Raw genomic sequence first — 24,490 nt, 5'->3', positions numbered from 1 at the left:
TGTGTGTGTGTGTGTGTGTGTGTGTGTGTGTGTGTGTGTGTGTGTGTGTGTGTGACTGTGTGTGTGTGTGTGTGTGTGTGTGTGTGTGTGTGTGTGACATGCGGACATGTCTCCTTCTCGTTGGTATTTGCACTCAGACTTGTCTCCGTCCAGGCCAGTGGTCTCTCCAATAATTGAGTTGGTCATGACTTAGTCCAGCTGCCTTTTTTTGTAATTCATGGCCACAAATTTTTGCACTTTAGTTTGTGTGATTTGTTACTGTTACTGACACTGATTAGAGATCAGTAAGATTCTTATTTTTTAAATTTATTTACAATTCAATAGTTAAATAAAGATGTTATAATATCAAATCATGCACCAATTAATCTCAAATAGGCCTGGCCTACAGGAAAGAGCATTTTATATGTTGACTGCTTCCAATGTTGTGTGGGTCATACTATACTGTAGAAGGATTTATTGCTTGTGTTTAGTAAATAACACAGAAGATATGGAACATTAAAAAGCAAAATGCATTCTGCATCACAATGGGAATAGTGGTCTAAAAAATCGCAATTTGATTATTTTCCCAAATCGTACATCCCTAGTTCTCATTCACGTCAGCTTTATGTGACTTAAGTGAAAAGGCTCTACTTGAAGTAAACAATATGACCTAATTTGATACTTCAGTGTTGTTGCACTGCACTTGCTTTTTGATCATCACAAATAATAGTGCAAAATTATCATCTTAAAATAGAAGATATTTGTCTGTGTGTCTCTAGCATCACACAAAATGATAAACAGGTGAGTAAGTTGTCTTGAAGAAGATTTGCTTTTCCTCTCATTTGGCCTCAAACTTGACTTGGAGACGACAGAGGTGGTCTTGAATACAGCTGTGGTCTCAAGGTGTGTCTGCGTGTCTGCAGATGTGTGTGCGTGCCTGCAGGTGTGTCTATGCGCGTGTGTGTCTTCAGGTGTGTCTGTGCGCATGTGTGTCTGCAGGTTTGTGTGTGTGAGTGTGTATGAGTCTGTGTGTGTATGTCTGAAGGTGTTTGTGTGTGTTCGAGTGTGTATGAGTGTGTGTGAGTGTATGTCTGCAGGTGTGTGTGTGTGAGTGTGTATGAGTGTGTGTTTGAGTGTGTGTGAGCGTGTGTGTGAGTGTGTGTGAGTATGTATGAGTGTGTGTGTGAGTGTGTATGAGTGTGTGTGTGTGTGAGTGTTTGAGTGTGTGTAAGTGTGTATGAATGTACATGAGTGTGTATGAGTGTGTGTGTGTGTGAGTGTGTGTGTGTGTGTGTACCTCAAAGATCTCTTCGCGGGACACCTCTATACGGCAGTGCCCGGCCTGCGGCTGCTGCTGGGACAGCTCCTGGCGCAGCACCTTCAGCTTCTGCACCAGGTCCCTCTTGTAGCGCGGGACCGTCAGGCACTCAGCCTCCTCAGGCAGCTGGGCTGGGGACAGGGCCTGGGGGGGACCGCCCGGGGCCGCCGACTCCTTCAGCTGGCCTGGACGACTGGGGACAGAGGTTAATTTTTTACTAAACTAAGGGAAGCTAATGGTTAAGTGCAGTGTTTTTCAAACGGTGGGGCACGCCTCCCCTAGGGGGCGCCAGAGTTCATCAGGGGGGACGCGAGAAAAAATTAACCAGAACATTTTTTAAATATCTTTAAAAACACACAAAGACACATAAAATGTTTAAAAAAGATTTTTAAATGTGTAAAATAATAAAAAGATCTTTAAAAACACACAAAGATTTTGAAAATGTTTGCGGGGGGGGGGGGGGGGGGGGCGCAGGCGCATCTGTTTATTTATTCTCTGAGGGGAGACTCACTCTCAAACACTTTGAAAACCCCTGGTTTAGTGCAAACATGTCCTAAAACAAGTTGTGTGAAATCCCCCCCAGGGAGGTGAGCGGGTCGGTGGGCCATGCCCGGTCCCTGGTGGGAGGACGGCTGCGGGGGCTCTGTGACTACATTCCTCATGCCTCCCCACAGAGAGAGAGGGAGAGAGAGAGAGAGAGAGAGAGAGAGAGAGAGAGAGAGAGAGAGAGAGAGAGAGAGAGAGAGAGACACAGAGAGAGACACACACAGAGACAGACAGCGACACAAAGAGACAGCGAGAGAGAGAGAGAGGAAGAGAGAGAGAGACAGAAAGACAGAGACAGAGTGAGTCAACAGACGGAGAGACAGGGACACAGAGACAGAGAGAGACAAAGAGACAGAGAGAGACAGAGAGAGCCAGACAGAGAGAGCCAGAGAAACAGAGAAAGAGAGAGAGAGACAGAGACGGACAGGATCATGTGAGGCAGAACCCCTCTGCCCACTCATTCCAGCGTTGGGGTTTCCACATGAACCTGTATAATCATGCTCAGAGCTATTTATTTCCCCCAGACGGCCAATCACGTGGCAGACGCTGACACCAATGGAGGCCAAGGACACATTAGAAGAGACCAATAAGAAGCTCTCTCACCGTGTGTGTTGTTGTGTGTTGTGTGGATGGTGTTGTTTCACCGTGTGTGCTGTGTGCTGTGGGCTGTGTGGATGTTGTTGTTTCAACGTGCGTTGTGTGGATGGTGTTGTTTCACCGTGAGTGTTGTGTGGATGGTGTTGTTTCACTGTGTGTGTTGTGTGGATGCTGCCATTTCACGTGTTGTGTGTATGTTTGAAGTCCAAGTGTTCAGAATGTGAACCCAGAGGGTGAGGACTGGCACTGTCAGTGACTCCCATCCATTGAAACTGAATCCCTTTCTGCAACATATATGTGAACAGGCAGGGTGTACACACACAAATGCTTGTATTATTTCGATAGAGCTCACACAAATAAAATAAGTCCAAAAACATTAAAATAATGACACCTTAATCTGTGCAGAGGTTGACATAAACATAAAATAAAATAGGGCAGACATATTCTGGGGTTCGCCTTGCGAGTTTTAACCTCTGCTGTAAAATTACCTCTAGCTGTGAGGCGTAAAGCTGGCAGCAGGAAGGGGAGGTGAGTGTCTGAGAGAGCGGCACACCACAGCAAAGTGGTCTGCGTTTGTCTGGCAGCACAATCATCAGTCTGCCATACCATGGCACCGCAGACTGAGCTGACTCCTCCTCCCCAGAAAGAGGCTTGTACTGAGCAGACTCTTCTTCCTCCCCAGAGAGAGGCTGGCACTGAGCAGACTCCTCCTCCTCCTCCTCCTCCTCCTCATGGAGAGGCTGGCACTGAGCAGACTCCTCCTCCTACCCAGAGAGAGAGTGGCACTGAGCAGACTCCTCCTCCTGCCCAGAGAGAGTGGCACTGAGCAGACTCCTCCTCCCCAGAGAGAGGCTGGCACTGAGCAGGCTCCTCCTCCTCTGCAGAGAGAGGCTGGCACTGAGCAGACTCCTCCTCCTCCTACCCAGAGAGAGGCTGGCACTTAGCAGACTCCTCCTCCCCAGAGAGAGGCGGGTACTGAGCAGACTCCTCCTCCTCCCCAGGGAGAGGCTGGCCCTGAGCAGACTCCTCCTCTCCAGATAGAGGCTGGCACAGAGCAGACTCCTCCTCCTCCCCAGAGAGAGGTTGGTAATGTGCTAGTCGGAAGCTGGCTACGGTTGGAGATTAGTTCACTACAAATGTACATCTGTTAACTACGGTAATACCAGCAAGGGAGCAGCATCAGATAGCTGCACAACAATACCAATTAGCTAGAAAGAAGCACTGGATGTAACAACAAGTAACAATGGTTAGCAATGTTACAACATTGGATAGCTAGGTAGCATCAGATTGTTAGGTAACGATAACGATAAGCAAGGGATCAGCATCAGATAGTTACGTAATAACTAGGTAGCAGCATAAGAAAGTAATATAGAGCTCGTAAGTCACACCCCTTCCGCTAGCGCCCATCAGACCTCTAGGCTAGGAGAAAATGAATGGTAGTCAATGTAAAGTAATTTATTATTTTCTGGTCCCAGTCATTAAATGCCTTGGATTACACATGTTTTGTGTGTGTCTGTATAATACATTTTCATGTTAAGAGTTTGAAGGTATATTGTATGATTCTTCAGCTAACGGCTGTGAAAAAGACGTAACGAGAAAGACTACATGTCCCCTATGTGACGTGACGACGTCACCTCATAACACATTCCCTCCACTTCTGAACTCACAGTGCTGATGCTGCGTCTTCTGCCACGATATACGGAGCCATCCATAGGAAACATCAGATCAAGATGCCTGTGTATTTTGTACCCGTATGTCACTCAAATTTGTTCCAAGTGTGATCCGTGTGCAAGTGTTGACGAATATCATACGCGTCGAGAGCCGCTAAAAGTTGTAGTCCACAAAGCACTCTCAAACAAAACCTAACCGTATCAAAATTCTACCCCCTAAATTTTAGCATTCTTTGCATGAAAATTTAGAAATTCACAGACAACATATGTTACATTCATGGCACAATTCAAACCGGACCAGAGAATCTTTTTCATCTCGTCGTCAAATGCATTATGAGAAATCGATCATAAAGGTCCAATGTACCGAAAATGGAAGCATTCAACTTACGAGCTCTATTGGTTAGCTAACCAGCCTTGTGTCTCAGAGTGACAGGCAGTTGGTCAGCCTTGTGTCTCAAGGTGACAGGCGGTTGGTCAACTTGTGTCTCAAAGTGACATGCAGTTGGTCAGCCTTGTGTCTCAGAGTGAGAGACAAGGCTTGTGTCTCAGAGTGACAGGCTGTTGGTTTGTGTATCAGAGTGACAGGACGTTGGTCAGCCTTGTGTTTCAGAGTGACAGGCGAGGGCATGAGGGCCCGACTGGACCCTCCCATCTGGGACCAGGTGGTTTGCAAGGAGGCCACAAGAATATCTATCATGTCTGCATGCCTGTCGGTCTTATTATGTGTGTGTTTGAAGACTGAAAAGAGGAATACAGTCTTTAAGAACAATAAGCATACAGAAATGTTATCTCTTATTTTGGATCCTGGAAAAACATAAGCTTACAGTGTGTGTGTAAGCTGACTTCATACATACACACTGGCGTATGTAAGCAGCAAAATTCAGGTAACACAATAAACCCTCCACTGTACAGAGAATACAACTTCCTCCAGCATGTGAACGGCTGTGTGCACCCACTTGGCCCTGCCTGCTGGTCACATGCTCTACCACAGTGTGTATAGTAACCTGAGGTTTGTGTTCTGGCTGTCCGTTGCTGCCACACGGGAACCATTTTGAGTGGGGCTGCAGAGAGAGAGAAAGAGCAAGAGCGAGAGAGAATGTTCAAAACAAAGAAAGACAACTTTTTTCCAACAAAATTCAAATCCATAAAAATATATATTCATTCATTCTATATCAACAAACGACAGACTTCCTCCACCCTTCTGATAAGCTCTTCCTCCACCCTCCTGATCAGCTCTTCCTCCACCCAGCTTATCAGTTCTTCCACCAGCCTCCTGATCAGCTCTTCCTCCAACCTCCCATGTGGGGACTCACTTGAGGACGAGGTGCAGGTTTGCGGAGAGGCGCGGGTCGGTGAACTGTGTGGTGCGGTTGTTGTGGTCCACAAAGTAGACCCGTCCCGTGGCGGTGTTCCGGATCTCCCAGCCAGGGGGAAGCGGGCCCAGCTCCTCACAGTTCACATTACTCAGGTCCCTGAAACACACAAGCAAGTTCAAGACACAATCCTGTATATTACAGCACACACACATGGACACAGACTGGGGACATGACATCTGCTTTATATTACACCATCCTGGAGAAGGAGAATGTGTAGATACATCTCATTACATCACCAAAGAAGACATCTATTATCTATTCATCACTCTATCCGTCCCTCTATCCATCTATCATTTATCCATCACTCTATCCATCCCTTTACCCATCTATCACTCTGTAGCCGCTTTCACACATGTCCTCCGTCTTTTCGCCACCTTTGACTATCAGGAGGTTCAACCCTGAGGGTCATTCACACTTATTCACACTTGATGCTTGATATGCAGATATCGGTGTCGCGCTGACATCAGTAAAACTAACGGGGGGTTTAGGGGGGCAGGCTTGCAAGGGGCGGGATATGACGTAGGGTCGAGGTTCGCAAGAGGTGGGAAAAGGACTGTCACTGTAGTTTGTTTTGGTTTGACCGCAGACAGCACGGAGGCAGAACGGGCAGAACTCATCGCGATCGTCTTAAATGTTGCTACAGCGATGCATCATATATTTTGTTACATCCACAACATCTGCATCGATCGATGAAAGATTGTAGCATGAGATAGAGACAAATAGAAGAAACGACGAAGAAGAAAGTCGTCGCAAACGACTGCATTACCAGAGAAAAAGAACGTATTTCTTTTGCTTCATTTCACATATTACAAACACAAATGTAGTTGATTTCTGTGTTTAACTGAGAAAACAGGGAGTGGAAGGACGGGACCCTATAATTTTCAGCTAACTGTTGTAAATAATAACAAGAGAAAAGCTTTTTCTCCAACACGTGCAGCAGTAAACTCATGTATTGTAATTTATTGCATGGTACATTTAGGGCTTTGATAAGACCTATCTTTTAGAGTTCATTACGAATGAAAAGCAGTGCCAACACTTAAATAGTTTTAAGAATTCAGCGAACAAAAAGGCAACAGGCGGATTTCAGGGTGCCACTCAATGACATGAAAATACAGACCGAAGCGTTATCAAACCGCCCACTAACGTGAAGTGTGAAATGCCGATATTCTTCTCCTCATTCACATACAAGCTAATTAACATTTCCGCCAGCTAAAATACTAACTCAGGGGTAGTCTTTTTTCAGGATGTTTACAGCATACCAATGTCAGGATAAGTTGTTCACATATACGGCCCGTCGGGAGAATAGCGGGCTAATAGCAGGACTTGCATGTATGTGTGAAAGAAGCTTATCTATCACTCTATCCATTTATTACTCTATCACTCTATCTTCCCACTCATCCATATGTTTATAAATAGGGTTATGCAAGTAAGAAAAATGTGTGTCCTAACAGCTCACTGAATTAATTTCAACAGAATCCTGCACAGATGACTGTGAAATTGAAATTACGAACTCAACATTTATGAACTCATTGCTAAACCAGCAGCTCAATTACCACAGACACATCCCCGGCATTTACTATTCATTACAGAGATGAATTATCATCAACACAACACCCAGTTATGGCTCGGATTAGGATTAACAAGACCCTGAAACAAGAGTCTTCAGCGTCCAGAGAGTGAGATGACTGGAGAACCAGCACCTCAGTGATGAACCAGAACCTCAGTGATGAACCAGCACCGCAGTGACCTCAGTAATGAACCAGCACCTCAGTGATGAACCAGCACCTCAGTGATGAAACAGCACCTCAGTGGTGAACCAGCACCTCAGTGATGAACCAGCACCTCAGTGAAGAACCAGCAACTCAGTGATGAACCAGCACCTCAGTGACGAACCAGCACCTCAGTGATGAACTACCACCTTGTGCGTGTGTGTGTGCGTGCGTGAGTGTATGCATGTTACCTGGGCACTCGTGGGTCGTGCCAGGTGCTGACCCCGGTCTGGGTGTGCAGGAAGTACACCTGACCCTGCAGAGTGGTGCGTTGCTCTGCAGAGGAATGAGAGAGGAGCGTCATAAAGTAACCCTATCCAATAACATGAAAGAATCATATAAACTTGCCCATAATTACACATATGTGTGTGTGTGTGTGTGTGTGCGCATGTGTGTGCGTGTGTAGGTGTATGTGCGTTTGTATGTGTGTGTGTATGTGCAAGTTTATATGCATGTATGAACATGCATATGTATGCATGTGCGTGCGTGCATATGTCTGTATGTGCGTGCATGGGCGCCTGCGTGTGTAGGTGCGGGTTGCGTATATGTGCCTCACCGTATCCCTCAGGGAGGTCTGGAGGGGTGTGCAGGTGGGTTCTGCTCATGTAGTTGCGGTGCCGTTGGGAGCGGACCCGCCTCTCAGGAGCCCGCTGCTCCCCCGGGGGCCCGTCGGTCACGGCAAGGGCCCCATTGACAGGGGTCACAACCGGGGTGTTCTCGTCCACCACGCAGCTCAAGGGCCGCCCCGACGGACTGGAGTACTCCGAGGCCGGCCTGGGACGCAGAGAGGGGGGACTATGGGTATGGACTGTAGATGAGTGAGATTGAGTGAGTGAGTGAGTGAGTGATGGAACTGGAAGATGTTCTAGTTAACTGCATACACTTAAGGTGCCACTGGATTCCCCCGTCAGCGGTCTGTTAGGGTTAAAATGGCAGAATGATGGCAAGTTAAACCACCCTGGAGGAACTAGTTACAACACTGTTAAAGCAAAATGTTTAATAGCTTATCTGACGTACATTAAAAAAAAAACTAAATAAAGATCTGAGCCAAAAATGATCCATTTCCAAAGGCAGCGTCCAGCACTCAGTGCACTCCTGGTTCAGCCTCTTCCACGCTGCCTTAATCACATCCCTGATCAACCCATCATTTCAAATGGAATGATCCATACCGCAGTCACCCACTGCTCCGCCTTCCAGCTGACCTCACACCCAGACAGGCCCCCCACCCTAACCCCAACCCACCCCCTCCTCTCCATCTCACTTCTTAACCGTGACCCACCCCTCCTCTCATCTCACTTCCTAACCCTAACCCACCCACATCCTCTCCATCTCACTCTGCAGAGGAATGAGAGAGGAGCGTCATAAAGTAACCCTATCCAATAACGTGAAAGAATCATATAAACTTGCCCATAATTACACATATGTGTGTGTGTGTGTGTGCGCATGTGTGTGCGTGTGTAGGTGTATGTGCGTTTGTATGTGTGTGTGTATGTGCAAGTTTATATGCATGTATGAACATGCATATGTATGCATGTGCGTGCGTGCATATGTCTGTATGTGCGTGCATGGGCGCCTGCGTGTGTAGGTGCGGGTTGCGTATATGTCCATCTCACTCCCTAACCCTAACCCACCCCCTCCATCTCACTCCCTAACCCACCCCTCTCCTCTCCCTCTCACTCCCTAACCCAACCCAAGTTACATTACATTTTGTCTTTAAGAAGGTTGTCTCATATCTAGCTGTGGTAAGTCTTGAAGGTAAGAATTCTAGTGTTTGGCATTGCAATTGGTTGTACTAACTTTAACCCTAGTTTCTGCAGTGTTGGTTTTTGCTGTGTTGTTGTTGATAGTAAGGTCGTTGAGTCTAGTTTCGGTCACAAGGTGTGAACAATAGGCTTGATTGACTGGGCGGAGCTAAGGCTGCCTATTTAGCAAAGTCAGGAAGCTGACAAACTCAGTTACATTACATTTTGTATTTAAGAAGGTTGTCTCATATCTAGCTGTGGTGAGTCTTGAAGGTAAGAATTCTAGTGTTTGGCATTGCAATTGGTTGTACTAACTTCAACCCTAGTTTCTGCAGTGTTGGTTTTTGCTGTGTTGTTGTTGATAGTAAGGTTGTTGAGTCTAGTTTCGGTCACAAGGTGTGAACAATAGGCTTGATTGACTGGGCGGAGCTAAGGCTGCCTGAGCTACCATGTGCATTTAAAGGCTAAGTGTTAGTAGCGTCAGCTTTAGCGTCAGGACCCAGTAAACGAAGACCCGGGAAACAAAGACTAAGGGAGTTTCTCTGTGGGAGTCTAAGACCCGGGAAACAAAGACTAAGGGAGTCTCTCTATGGGAGTCTAAGACCCGGGAAACAAAGACTAAGGGAGTCTCTCTATGGGAGTCTAAGACCCGGGAAACAAAGACTAAGGGAGTTTCTCTGTGGGAGTCTAAGACCCGGGAAACAAAGACTAAGGGAGTCTCTCTATGGGAGTCTAAGACCCGGGAAACAAAGACTAAGGGAGTCTCTCTGTGGGAGTCCCTCGAGGAAGACCTTAGAGGCCACGGTATTGTAGCTATGTGTCGTACTTCAATTATCGTTAGAATCTCTACTCATAGACGACTCCACAATAGATCTTCTGCTCGGCGTCGTAACCCATCCAATCTATGCCATTTACCCACCCTCGCCATCACTGACCTTGAAGTGATGGGAGGACTCTGGAATTGCCAGTCAGCGGTCAAAAAGGCAGACTCTATTTCGGCCTATGCGTCCCTCAATACCCTCCATTTCCTGGCCCTGACAGAGACCTGGATCACTCCAGAGAACTCTGCCACTCCTGCTGCCCTTTCCACTGTTTACTCATTCTCACACACCCCTAGACCTTCGGGGCGAGGAGGAGGGACCGGACTCCTCATCTCTCCGATGTGGTCCTATCAGGTCCTTCCACTAGAACACTTGGCCAGATCTGCATTTGAACTCCACGCTGTCACTGTCACCCTTCCTATTAATCTCTTCATTGTGGTAATCTACCGTCCCCCTGGTCCCCTTCGTGACTTCTATGACGAAATGGATGCCCTTCTCAGCTGCTTTCCTGAAAATGGCCCACCACTCGTTATACTTGGCGACTTTAACATCCTGCAAGAGAAGTTGCACTCACCTGAATTAACCAACTTTTTTGCCACCTTTGACTTAACACTATCCCCTTCTCCTCCCACACACAGGGCAGGGAACCAGCTTGACCTGATATTCACAAGGTCCTGTGGCACCTCTGCTCTCTCTGTTGCCCCACTCTGAGTGTCTAACCATCGCTTGGTTGCTTTTTCTCTCCCCTTAAAGTCCTCTCCCCCCCTCCTCTCTAGTACCCACATTGTCACCACCGGCCGCAACCTCAAAACTCTCTCTCCCTCTACGTTTGCCTCAACTGTTCTGTCTTCACTACCTTCTATTGAACAATTCTCTCAACTATCCACAGAGGAATCCTCTAACACTCTGCTATCCTCCCTCTCCTCCTCTTTGGACTCCCTCTGTCCCTACCACTCCAGACCGGTGCGATCTTCACCCCCCCCCCTCCTTGGCTGACAGAATCTCTGCGGAACCATAGAGCAGAGTTGCGGGCAGCTGAGAGGAAATGGAAGAGATCAGACTGTCCTAATGATCTATCTCACTATCTCTTTCTTCTCTCACATTTCACCTCCACTGTGTTAACAGCCAAATCTGCCTTCTACCGGACCAAAATTAACTCCTCCGCCTCAAACCCCAGGAAACTGTTTTCCTTGTTCTCTTCCCTCCTCAACCCTCCCTCCCCTCCTCCTCCTTCCTGCCTCACTGCTGATGACTTTGTTACCTACTTTACCCAGAAAGTAAAGGACATTAGCTCCTCTTTTATCACTGCCACCATCCTCCCTCCCCCCATCCCCACCTCTGTCTTTACCCAATTCATCCCTCTCACCTCAGACGAGGTCAACAGAATTACACACGTGGACAAAATTGTTGGTACCCCTCTGTTAATGAAAGAAAAACCCACATTGGTCACTGAAATAACTTGAAACTGACAAAAGTAATAATAAATAAAAATTTACTGAAAATTAACCAATGAAAATCAGACATTGCTTTTGAATTGTGGTTCAACAGAATCATTTTAAAAAACAAACTAATGAAACAGGCCTGGGCAAAAATGATGGTACCCCTAGAAAAGATTGAAAATAATTTGACCATAGGGAAATGTTTAACTAAGGTGTGTCCTCTAATTAGCATCACAGGTGTCTTCAAACTTGTAATTAGTCAGTCTGCCTATTTAAAGGGTGAAAAGTAGTCACTGTGCTGTTTGGTGACATGGTGTGTACCACACTGAACATGGACCACAGGAAGCGAAGGAGAGAGTTGTCTCAGGAGATTAGAAAGAAAATTATAGACAAGCATGTAAAAGGTAAAGGCTATAAGACCATCTCCAAGCAGCTTGATGTTCCTGTGACTACAGTTGCACATATTATTCAAAAGTTTAAGGTCAATGGGACCTGTAGGTAACCTCCCTGGACGTGGCCGCAGGAGGAAAATTGATGACAAAATGAAGAGACGGATAATAAGAATGGTAACCAAAGAGCCCAGAACCTCCAAAGAAATTAAAGGTGAACTCCAAGGTCAAGGTACATCAGTGTCAGATCGCACCATCCGTCATTGTCTGAGCCAAAGTGGACTTCATGGGAGACGACCAAGGAGGACACCACTGTTGAAAGCAAATCATGAAAAAGCGAGACTGGAATTTGCCAAAATGCATATTGACAAGCCACAAAGCTTCTGGGAGAATGTCCTATGGACAGATGGGACAAAACTGGAGCTTTTTGGCAAGGCACATCAGCTCTATGTTCACAGACGCAGAAATGAAGCATACCAAAAAAAGAACACTGTCCCTACCGTGAAATATGGAGGAGGCTCAGTTATGTTCTGGGGCTGCTTTGCTGCATCTGGCACAGGGTGTCTTGAATCTGTGCAGGGTACAATGAAATCTCAAGACTATCAAGGCATTCTGGAGAGAAATGTGCTGCCTGGTGTCAAAGCTTGCTCTCAGTCGCTGGTCATGGGTCCTCCAACAAGATAATGACCCAAAACACACAACTAAAAACACCCAAGAATGGCTAAGAGCAAGACATTGGACTATTCTGAAGTGGCCTTCTATGAGCCCTGATCTAGATCCTATTGAACATCTGTGGAAGGAGCTGAAACATGCCATCTGGAGAAGGCACCCTTCAAACCTGAGACAACTGGAGCAGTTTGCTAATGAAGAGTGGGCCAAAATACCTGTTGACAGGTGCAAAAGTCTCATTGACAGTTACAAAAACCGTTTGATTGCAGTGATTGCCTCAAAGGGTTGTGCAACAAAATATTAAGTCAAGGGTACCATCATTTTTGTCCACGTGTGTATAACATGTAACCATGCCACCACCTGCCCCTTGACACTATCCCTTCCTCCCTCCTCCAGGCTGTGTCAAACGACATCCTGCCATTTCTCACCGCACTTATTAACTCCTCCCTCACTTCTGGCATTGTTCTAACGTCTTTCAAGACTGCCAGAATAAAGCCTCTCCTCAAAAAACCAACCCTTGATACCACTGACATCCAGAATTACAGACCGGTATCTCTTCTTTCATTCCTCTCTAAAACATTGGAACGTGCCGTCGCTAACCAACTGTCCTCCTATCTCTCATCTAACAACCTGCTTGACCCTTACCAGTCAGGCTTCAAAAAAGCACACTCCACTGAGACGGCTCTCCTCACTGTGACTGAGTCCCTCCGTGCGGCCAGAGCCTCGTCCCTCTCATCGGTTCTCATTCTCCTTGACCTGTCTGCAGCATTTGACACTGTGAACCACCAGATCCTCCTCGCCACTCTCGCCGAACTTGGCATAGCTGAATCTGCCCTTTCCTAGTTCACATCCTACCTGATGAATCACACTTATCAGGTAACATGGAATGGCTCCTTGTCCAAACCTTGCACGCTTGATACAGGTGTCCCTCAAGGCTCTGTACTTGGGCCTCTTCTGTTCTCCCTCTCTGGGCTCTGTAATTACATCCCACGGCTTTTCCTATCACTGCTATGCTGACGACACTCAGCTATTTCTCACTTTTCCCTCATCTGACAAAGCCCTGATTGCAACACGCATATCTGAATGTCTGGCAGAAGTCAGCACCTGGACAACTGCCCATAACCTGAGGCTTAACCTCAACAAGACTGAGCTCCTCATAATACCAGGGAAAGATTGCCCACACATGGACTTACTGGTCACTGTTGAGAACATCACTGTATCTCCTTCTCCAACTGCCAAAAACCTTGGTGTAGTGTTGGACAATCAGTTATGCTGCACCGCAAACATCACTGCGGTGGCCCGATCCTGCAGATTTGCACTATACAACATCTGCAGGATCCGGCCCTTCCTCACAAGGGAAGCAGCTCAGCTTCTAGTCCAATAACTGGTCATCTCCCGCCTCGACTACTGCAACTCGCTCCTGGCTGGACTCCCTGCCTCTGCGATTAAACCCTTGCAGCGCATCCAGAATGCGGCAGCGCGCCTCGTGTTCAACCTACCAAAGTTCTCACATGTAACCCCCCCTCTTCCGAGACCTCCACTGGCTCCCTGCAATAGCTCGCATCAGATTCAAGATGATAGTACTGGCATACAAGGCAGTCAATGGAACTGCCCCTGCCTACCTCCAAGCATTAGTAAAGCCACACACCCCAGCTCGATCCCTCCGCTCAACTACCTCAGCTGGACGTCTGGTACCGCCATCGCTAAGACCAAGCAAAGGTCGATCAGCGAAGTCACAACTTTTCTCTGTTTTGGGACCTCAGTGGTGGACCGAGCTCCCTACCGATGTCAGGATCGCAGAGTCGCTCACCAGCTTCCGCAAAAGACTCAAAACTCACCTGTTCAGAGTTCACCTCGACTCTGCATAGAAACCAATGCACAGCCACCATTGAATGTTGTACGTCCTGGCACTTGTACATTGCAATTATTCAAGGTGCTTAATTGTGTAGCATCTACAGCAGCTGCTATCATTGCTTTACACGGGGAATGGGTTAGCCTAGCGATTGTAATACTTGCACTTGGTTCTATGAACATCTTTACTGTACCGACAGCGATATATTGTTTCACTTCTTATGACAAATGTACTTATTGTAACAAATGCACTTATTGTAAGTCGCTTTGGATAAGCGTCTGCTAAATGCCCTAAATATAAATGTAACCCTCTCCTCTCCATCTCAATCCCTAACCCATCCCCCTCCTCTCCATCTCACTTCCTAACCCACCCCTCTCCTCTCCATCTCACTTCCTAACCCACCCCTCTCCTCTCCATCTCACTCCCTAACCCACCCCTTCCTCTCCATCTCGCTCCCTAACCCACCCCCTACTCTCCGTCTTACTCCCTTACCCACCCCCTTCTTCTCCATCTCCATCTCCAAAACTTTTTGAGGCACAAAAGAAGATTATTGTGGATGAATTATCCAAGGCATCCCCCATTGGCTTCACTACAGACGGGTGGACATCTACAGTAGAGCCACTGAAAGTTACGTGACGGTGACTGCGCACTACATAACAGTGGAGTAGGAGATGAGGAGCCCAGTGCTGCAGACACGCCCAGTCTACGAGAGTCACACCCGCACAAATCGTGCACAGATACTGACAGGAGCAGTAGCAGAGTGGAAGGTAGAGAGGCCAACAAACAACATCCCAGTCAACAGAGATAATGCCAAAAATCAGGTAAATGCAGTGAAGGAAGCTGGACTGGGTCCAGATAGGGTGCTTTGCCCATGTGAATAATTTAGTATCCCAAAGGGGTATAGCAGTAAAAAGATTTACAGACTGCTTGGGAAGATCAGTAAGGGGGTTTCATTTTTCCACAGCAGCACAACAGCTAATGTGCTTAAAACAAAGCAGGAAATGCTAGAGCTGCCTACCTGCCTGCCTGTTAAAAAGAAGGAATAATGCCTCAGATTGCACTTTATATTGTTTGTATTAAATATTTAATTTATACGTTGGATGGATATGAGTTAAGTTTTATGTGGACGTAAGCTTTTTTATTTTATTTACTTTGCTTAAAGGAAAAAGGATTAACGCCTTATTTTTCACTTTTTGTTTTTACATATTTTAGGATTTTGTTTATACATTGGATGAACATCTTTTGGTAAGTTTTTATTTCATGCGGACGCAGGCTTTTTTATTTTATTTGCTATCCATGTCTAAATTAAAAAGGAATAATGCCTCAGTTTGCACTTTATAGTGTTTTTAAATATTTAAATATTTAATTTATACGTTGGATGGACTTCTTGAGTTAAGTTTTATGTGGACACAAGCTTTTTTTTTATTTACTATGCTTAAAGGAAGAAGGATTAACACCTAATTTGTCACTTTATTTTGTTTTTACATATTTACAATTTTATTTAAATATTCTGTTATTCACTGTTGATGTTGAAAATAAAGCAAAAATAGCAATTGAAAGTTAAGTCACATTTGTCTTGTTATTGGGAGTCCTACAAAAACCGTAGGAATCCTATTGTAATCATTAGTATTATTATTATTAGGGGTCCTACGAAATCCGCAGGAACCCTATTGTAATCGTTAGTATTATTATTATTAGGGGTCCAACGAAATCCGTAGGAACCCTACTGTAATCGTTAGTGTTATTTGGGGTCAAGCAGCGAGGCTGCGAGACAACCTATTGTTTTTGTATGAATTCCTATTATTGGGTGTCAAGCAGCGAAGCTGCGAGACAACCTATTGTTTTCGTATGAATTCCTATTATTGGGTGTCAATCAGCGAAGCTGCGAGACAACCTATTGTTTTCGTATGAATTGAGGGTTAAGCAACGAAGTTGCGAGACAACCTATTGTTTTCGTACTGTTTCTTATTGAGTGTCAAGCAACAAAGTTGCGAGACAACCTATTCTTTGTGTACTGTTTTTATTGGGTGTCAAGCAACGAAGTTGCGAGACAACCTATTGTTTTCGTACTGTTTCTTATTGGGTGTCAAGCAATGAAGTTGCGAGACAACCTATTGTTTTCGTACCGTTTCTTCTTATTATTATTTTACCTCCATGGCAGCCTATGGCAGCCCATAGAACGCCTTTGTGAAAAGTTGTGAAATTTGGCACACTGGTTCAGGACAGTCCCATTGGCTCATGAAGCAAATTTGAGGTCGCTAGCTCATCAGCTCTAGCGCCACCAACAGGTCAAATTTGGACATGCATTCATTTTTATAACTTTTGACCCATTCCTCCAATATTCACAAACAAGATATCAATGCATTCCTTGATCCAAACCAAGTTCAGCGGCTACGTCGTCGATTTGCGCCATGATGGATTTTCCGCCATCTTGGTTTATGTCAAAAACCTTCAAAATGCTACTCCTATCACAAATTTGGTCCAATCATCTCAAAACTTGGCACACATGATCTTCAGGCCATGCTTGATAAAAGATTGAACTATTTTTCAAATTCAAAACCGTTTGGCCGCTACAGCCAATCAAATTCGACTGCAGAGTCGCCAAACATGAATTAAGCCAATACCTCAGCAGCCCTTTAACATATCATAACCATACTTGGTACCTAGATCCATGACCTCATCATGGTGACACTCAATGAATTTGGTGACCTTTGACCTCTAGGGGGCGCTGTTTTTTATGTTGATGTGTTTTGACTCCTCTCTCTTCACATGAGGATATTTCTAACAAATGTTCAATGTCTGGTGATACTATCAGACCTCCCCGTATAGCTAGTAAATGATTTAGCACGGAAATATCCGTGACAGCCAATCAAATTCGACCGCAATGCCGCCAAACAGGAAGCTAGCCAATATCTCTGCAGCCCTTTGCCATATCATAACCATACTTGGTACATAGACCCATGACATCATCATGGGGACACCCAATGAATTTGGTGACTGTCAACCTCTAGGGGGCGGTATAATTAACGAAGACGTGTTTTAACTCCTCTCTCTTCACATGAGTATATTTCAAACTTATTTTCAATGTCGTGATACTGTCAGACTACTCCATATAGCTCATAAAATATTTCCCATGGCAAAATCAGAAATTGGCTGCAATGTTGAAAGTTGTCAAAATCAATATAACATATCCATAGGCCACAGATTATGTCCAATCATCATGAAACTTGCCATATATGATCCTCAGACCAAGCTGAACAAATGTGCGAAACAGCTTTTTCTAATTCAAAACCGATTGGCCCTGACAGCCAATCAAACTTGACGGCAAAGCCGCCAAACAGGAAGTAAGCCTGTTCTCAGCATCTCTTTAACATAATATAGCCAAACTTGGTACATCGACTCACGACATCATTCTGGGGACATCCAAACAATTTGGTGACCTTTGACCTCAGGGGGACGTCAAACAACAATGACTTTATTTAACATTCCGCCGACTTACAATATAAACTGCAATTCTTACTGGATTAGATGCTTCATGAACCACCTCCAGAACGGATGCTTGTTAACATTGTGTTTCTGTTAGGGATATTTTTCTGAATACCCCTACGCATTTGTGTCATTTGTTCTGTTGGGCAGATGATAATGCTCCCTACCACTAGGTAGGGTCATTTTTCCATTTGGTAAACATTGACGCGTACTTGCATGATGCTGTAGTTCATTCCACCAGCTGTCGTTACTACGATAACCGAAAAAGTCGTCATGTAGCCACCCAGCTGATTACGTCCATCCGGCAGAATTAGTTTATCAAGTCCCATTATGCTTGACACCCACATTGCTGCTCGCAGCTATATTTATTATTATCTTTTTCCTGACTTAATTGGGCATATCTCTAAAACTATATCGTCAAAAGTTATAGATGGATGGGCCAGAATACAATAGCAATGTCATAACAATAGGTGGCACTATAACACGTTTTGTTTGACTTCGCTTAACAGTATTTTCAAGCACTTCAAGCACTGATTCTTGAAATAAGGGACAAAACATGTCCCCCATCAAAATGTTGCAATTTGCCTTAAAAAACAATAAATTATTTAATTTTAAAAGGCTTTAAAAGTTGGATATGAAAGACGTGTGGATGTGTACACCCTTAGTTTTGTATATATTTATATTATTTCATAGTCATTTTATAAAATACCGGCACTGTACTATGAAAGCCCATGCAAATGAACTTGACCTCCGTAGAGGTCACAGTATCAAACTGCTAAAAAAAAGGGTTTTAAAATGCACAAAATGCACAAATATGAATATTAGGTTAATTGGATGGCTTAATGAAATATAAAAAAATACTTGAAGTGAACATTGCATTATTTTATACATTAATAATAGCCTTTCAAAGTCTGTCCTCAATTCATGTCAACTCCGTCAGATATTTTGCCAATTTGAAATAAATCAGGCATATTTTGGTCAGCTTCAACCCTGAGGACCCCCTTGACTTCTTTCTTTTGATGATGCAGCAGTCCAACACTTGGTCTCGTAAGTTTTATTTTTTTTTAAATATTCAGTGAACAAGTTGAAATCCATGTGCCCACAGTTTTTATGTGTCAACACCTTCTTCAAAGTAAGGATGATTTCAATCAAGAATTTTGAAATAAAAGTTGCTATTTTGGTTTAGGTTAGTGGCAGCTGGCAACTGAGGAAAAACAAAATGGCTAACATTTACTAGACATGATAAGGTTGAATCTTTTTTTTTGTTTGGTCAACTCCGCCAGACGTCAACTCAATTCATGCTCATTAAGTAATGTATTACAACTACATAACATGATAATATGATCTAAGTATAAATTTTAATATCTTAATATACCCAAATGCCAAATTATAACTTTAATAACGTATTGTTTTTATCTGTACTGTAGGCTGACATGGCTAGACAAAAACTGTCAGTGGAGGAGCAAAGAAAAAGAAACAGAGAACCAGAGAAAAAGGAGAGAAAGAATTAACAGTGACCCAGGAAACAAAAGGGACCAGTTAGAAAAGGAGAGACAGAGATGGAAGGACAGGGTCCAAAACAAAAAAGTAAAACAAGTAGGAGAATTAGGACCAAGAGAAAAGTGGTACTGAGAATATTGGAGGAAAGCAAAGAAAAGGTCCAGAGCTATGCAGAATAGACGGCTAGATGAAGTAGACACCCCACCAAAAAGTCCTCTGGACCAAACTGGTGAGGACCCTACTTCAAGCAGGCGTGCCCTTGCAGCTGAGAGGGAGAGGAGAAAAAACAGGAAGAGACATGCAAGAGGGATAACCTGTGCTCTCTCGCCACAGGCTGACCCGAGGCTGCTGTGTGACGCCGCGGACGCAAATTCTGGGTAGCCGACTTGGTTCGGTTAGCAGGATGCTTAGCGTCGACCTACTATCTCGGTTTGTATCTATTTTTCCGGTATTTATATCTGCGACCTGTTCTGCATACTCTGTATTGTATTCACTGTTTCCTCGTATGAGCTCTGTCTGCATCAACCAAGTTAAGCATGGACTGCGGTTGCTCTTGTTCCGCCTTTCTCATAGATAAGATAGCTCTGTTAGAGAGATGTATATGTCAGTTAGAGAATGAAAGGGTAGCGAGCATAAAGAAAACAGATACTCCAGAAAGCATAGAGAAGGGACCCGCCAGGCGGACTCGTAGAGCTAACGCTATCGTTAGCAGTGACTCTGTCAAGGCAACACTGTTGGCAGCACCACTTGCGAAGGCGGACGGCAGTCTGCCTCGCAAGTCTTTTTCTGGGGTAAAAACGCTAGACATAGGCGACTCTGTTACACGTAAAGTTAGACTACACTCGCCAGCGAAAGTTATTTGCCTACCCGGGGCCAGGGCTCCCGACATAGAAGCTAATTTTAGGGTGCTGGCATGCGGTCAGACCACATACAGAGTTAGGTTAGATGCACCAAACACCGACACTAGTTTCGACAACATTGTAGTTCATGTCGGCACCAACGATGCTAGGACGAGACAAACCGAGGTCACAAAAAGCAACATAGCTAGGCTTTGTGACTTCGTCAGAAAGATGTGTCGGCATCGATTAATTCTCTCTGGCCCTCTACCCGGTAAGGGTAATGATGAGCATTATAGCAGATTATTGTCTCTAAATCGCTGGCTGGCACAATATAGTTCAGAGCAGGGCTTTGGTTTCATAGATAACCGGCCCACCTTGTGGGGTCGCCCTGGTGTGCTCATGAGAGACGGCCTTCACCCTACTGGGTTAGGCGCCTAAATTATATCAAAAAACATAGATAGATCTCTTAGCTAGGCGTGACTCATCCACTCACAGCACGCTGGGTTGAAGGAGTTTAGCAAACCTGCTAGCAATATGATAGTTTATGTTGCAGAGTCTAGAACAGCAGGTGGGTTAGCTGAACCAGTTCATCAGGATGATGTATCTATTGCACCAACCCTTTCAGAGCGTCAGAGTGTTAACCGGACTCCCTCTGAAATTAACGCTGTACATATATGTGCGGTTGTGCAAAATCGCATGTCAAATCGCATGTTAACAACTCTTTCAAAACCGAGTGTTAACCGGACTCCCTCTGGAAATAACGCTGTACCTTACGTACGGTGGTGCAAAATTGCATGTCAAATCGCATGTTGAACCGCATGTCGGGTTGCATGTTGGGTCGCATGTTAACAACCCTTTCAGAACAAACTCCCTCTGAAAATAAAGCTGTTCCTATGTGTATGGTGGTGCGGCCTCACGCTGTCTCGAGGTGTTAAACATGAAGGCGATAGCCACGACCAGTATGTCGAAATCTCGCTATCTCACTGACTGTTTCAGAGCGTTAACCAGACTCCCTTTGAAAATAACGCTGTACCTATATGCATGGTGGTGCGGCCTCGCACTGTCTCGAAGTGTAAAACCCGCAGGCGAAGGCCGCGACCAGTATGTCGAAATCTCCCTGACTGCTTCAGAGCTGAGTGTTAACCGGGCTCCCTCGGAAAATAATAAAATGGAAGCACTCAGAATAGGTTTCATGAATATAAGGTCGCGTTCATCTAAAGCACTCTTGATCCAGGACCTAATTGTTGATAATAAGATCGACATTCTGGGCCTTTCAAGCCCTAAACGAAGCTACCTCCCCCGATTACGTTAGCGCACAAGTATCTAGAGAAGTAAAGAAAGGTGGTGGAGTAGCCCTGATATTTAATTATAAGCTTCATTTAAAGCCAAAGAATAGATATATATTCAGATTCTTTGAGGTGCTCGCGTTCTGCTCCTCAGTTCCCCGACAAACGAAACGAGTTCCAGACTCTTTCGTTTTAGCTGTAGTAAACGTCCCCCAGGACCGTATTCATTTTTTGTTGATGAGTTTTCTGATTTTGCAGCTGCTCTGGCCACATATTTAGACAATATTTTGCTTATTGGGGATTTCAACATTCATGTGAATTACCCATCTGATGCCCTCGCAAGGGCTTTTCTGTCCAATACAGATACGCTTGGCTTCAAACAGCTCGTCCAGCACCCAACCCCCATTGGTGGAAACACGCTGGACCTCGTTTTGACCCGCAGTGTAGATATTTCAGACCTAATGGTCTCTCCCTACACCTCAGCTTAATCAGACCATTTTTTGCTGGTGGTGGTATCCTGTCCCTGCGACGATCAGCAGGCTACTTTCAGCTGTCGTTGCATCACCCCTGCAACCATTACAGCTATGGCAGATAAGTTACCCCGTTCACTTGCTCCTCTTTGTAACTATAGGGGTTCTGTGGAGTGCCTTACTGATGACCATAACAATGCCTTGTCTGCTGCCATTGATTCAGTTGCTCCACTTGTAATTAAAAAACGATCATTGAAAAAAACAGCTCCCTGGTTTAATGCAGAAATGCGCACACTGAAGCGAAGCTGCAGAATCCTTGAACGCAAATGGCGCTCAACTAAACTTGAGGTCCTTCATCTTGCATGGCACAACAGTATGCTCACCTATAAGGGTGCGCTGACTACTGCCAGGAATGCCTACTTTTCCAGTATCATTAACTTGAATAGAAACAATCCCAAGTTTCTTTTCGATACGGTGAAGAATCTGACTCAGAAACAGACTCAGAGCGTAGGCTCCTCCCTCTTGGCAGGTCAATTCATGGATTTCTTTGAATATAAGATTCAATTGATTAGAGAGGAAATTGATGCTTGCCGTGCAACTTGTCCTACACATCCTGCGGGCCAGGATGGGGTCTTGCCCAGTAGGATGGGGAACTCTGAGGCAACTCTCCTGGAGTTCAACACAATTCCTCTGGTTGAACTTGAAAAGGGGATAAAGGCATCGAAGGCAACAACTTGTATGTTGCTAACCCTTCTTCCCACGGTGGGGCCTGCAATCCTCTCGCTTATGAATCTCTCGCTTTCCACTGGAATTGTTCCCTCGAATTTCAAGGCTGCCGTGTTAAAACCGCTACTCAAAAAGCCTGGCTTAGATCCTGAATTAGTCAGCAACTATCGGCCTATATCGAACCTGCCCTTCCTGTCCAAGGTACAGGAACGGATTGTAGGAAAGCAAATCTTCGAATATCTGACGAGGAACAATCTCTTCGAAACTTTTAAATCGAGGTTCAGGAATTTCCACTTAGCTGAAACTGCTGTGACAAGAGTTGTAAATGATGTCCTTCTTGCTTTGGATACAAATGCAAGCTCGTTGCTTGTGCTGCTGGACCTCAGTGCTCGACCACAGCATTCTTCTTCACCATCTTGAGCACTATGTTGGCTTTGGGGGTACGGCTCTTGGCTGGCTTGAATCGTACCTCACAGATATAACACAATTTGTGCTCCATGAGGGTTCAGAATCGAAGCACTGCAAACTACGCTTTGGTGTACCAGAAGGGTCGGTGCTTGGTCCATTTCTTTTTGCAATCTACATGCTTCCCTTTGGCGACGTTATCCGCAGCTTCGGAATCAGCTTCCACTGCTACACGGATGACACCCAGCTCTTTATTCCCGTAGAACCAAGGGACTCAGCCCAAATCCAGAAAGTTGAGTCCTGTCTGGCCGCAGTGAAGAGTTGGATGTCACAGAACTTCCTGCAGCTTAACACTGGGAAGACAGAGCTGATAATTATCGGCTCAAAGCAGGAGTAGAGAGAATTTGAGAATGTCTCACTGTGGTTGGATGGCCTCGCCATCCCACAGAGTGCATTTGTCAGAAATCTTGTTGTCCTGTTTGACTCTCAACTGTGTTTTGACCAACATGTTAGAAGTATAACTAGAACTGCTTTTTCCACCTGAGAAACATTGCAAAAATCAGACCAATGTTATCTGCATCAGATGCAGAGACACTGATTCATGCATTTATATCATCAAGATTGGATTATTGTAATTCATTGTTCTCGGCAGGGGCGTAGGAATGAGTTTAACATTGGGGGGGACACATATCGGAAACCTGACAGATCCGTTAATGGTTTGTACAGAAATATGTCATAAATGAACTACACTGAAAAAATGGAAAACACATTTTGAATGGCAGTAATAAACGGATAAATATCAAATCAATTCTTTAATTGCACGCTCAATCATCCAGTTTTTGAAGAATAAGAAGCGGTGACAAGATGCTGTGTTGCGCTTTCAAAATAAATATTTTTCTCCCCCGGTATAATTGTAGGTGGGACAAATGTGCCTGTCTCCAATATTGGAGGGGACACGTCCCCTCCGTCCCCCCCGGTTCCTACGCCCTTGGTTCTCGGGACATCAAACTCTACCACGAGAAGTCTACAGCTTGTACAGAATGCTGCAGCTAGACCAGAACGAGAAAGTTTGATGACATCACACCTATTCTCACCTCTTTGCACTGGCTACCAATAACTTCCAGATCGGATTTTAAGGTGTTACTGCTAACCTATAAAGCCTTGCATGGACTATCTCCATCTTACCTGATACCTGAAAGACCTGATCATTCCTTATAGTCCTTCTCGGTCCCTCCAGTCTTCGGGAGCTGGCCTTCTTTCACTACCGAAGGTTAAAAAGAAATCGGCTGGACAGAGAGCGTTTGCCTATCGAGCCCCCTTCCTATGGAATAGGCTGCGACCGGTGATCAGGGAAGCTGACTCTGTGGAGCTATTCAAAGGAAAGCTCAAAACGCACCTCTACAATCTTGCATTTGGAACAAAGGAGTGTGAAAAACACACAAATGCGATGTGAAGACCACTCTGTGTTTGTTTGTGCATTTCCATTATGTTCTTTTCCGTTCTAATTCACTATTTACTTTAACTATACTGGTTTGTTCTAGTATTTTGCGGTGACTGGACTGGATTCCTGGACTCTCCTCATGGTTAACCGGCCAACACCACATCACCAAT

The 24,490-nt window shown here is 45.1% G+C and overlaps 1 protein-coding gene across 2 annotated transcripts in view; it reads right to left on the bottom strand.

The window, feature by feature from the left end:
- LOC307070872 (E3 ubiquitin-protein ligase SMURF2-like) overlaps positions 1 to 24,490 on the bottom strand; it is a 144,389-nt gene that overhangs the window by 39,131 nt on the left and 80,768 nt on the right. For both annotated transcript variants that reach the window (XM_079729570.1, XM_079729571.1), the window contains 5 exons: positions 7,812 to 8,029; positions 7,447 to 7,531; positions 5,424 to 5,582; positions 5,115 to 5,171; positions 1,277 to 1,490 (listed from right to left, as the gene is read on the bottom strand). In XM_079729570.1, coding sequence (XP_079585696.1) covers positions 1,277 to 1,490; positions 5,115 to 5,171; positions 5,424 to 5,582; positions 7,447 to 7,531; positions 7,812 to 8,029 — 733 coding nt within the window. The remainder of the gene's footprint in view (positions 1 to 1,276; positions 1,491 to 5,114; positions 5,172 to 5,423; positions 5,583 to 7,446; positions 7,532 to 7,811; positions 8,030 to 24,490) is intronic.

Source organism: Pollachius pollachius (genome assembly GCF_949987615.1).
Source record: "Pollachius pollachius genome assembly, chromosome: 2".
Taxonomy (NCBI): Eukaryota; Metazoa; Chordata; class Actinopteri; order Gadiformes; family Gadidae; genus Pollachius; species Pollachius pollachius.
Note: the sequence above shows the minus strand (reverse complement) of the source record. Positions and strands in the feature narration are given on the sequence as shown.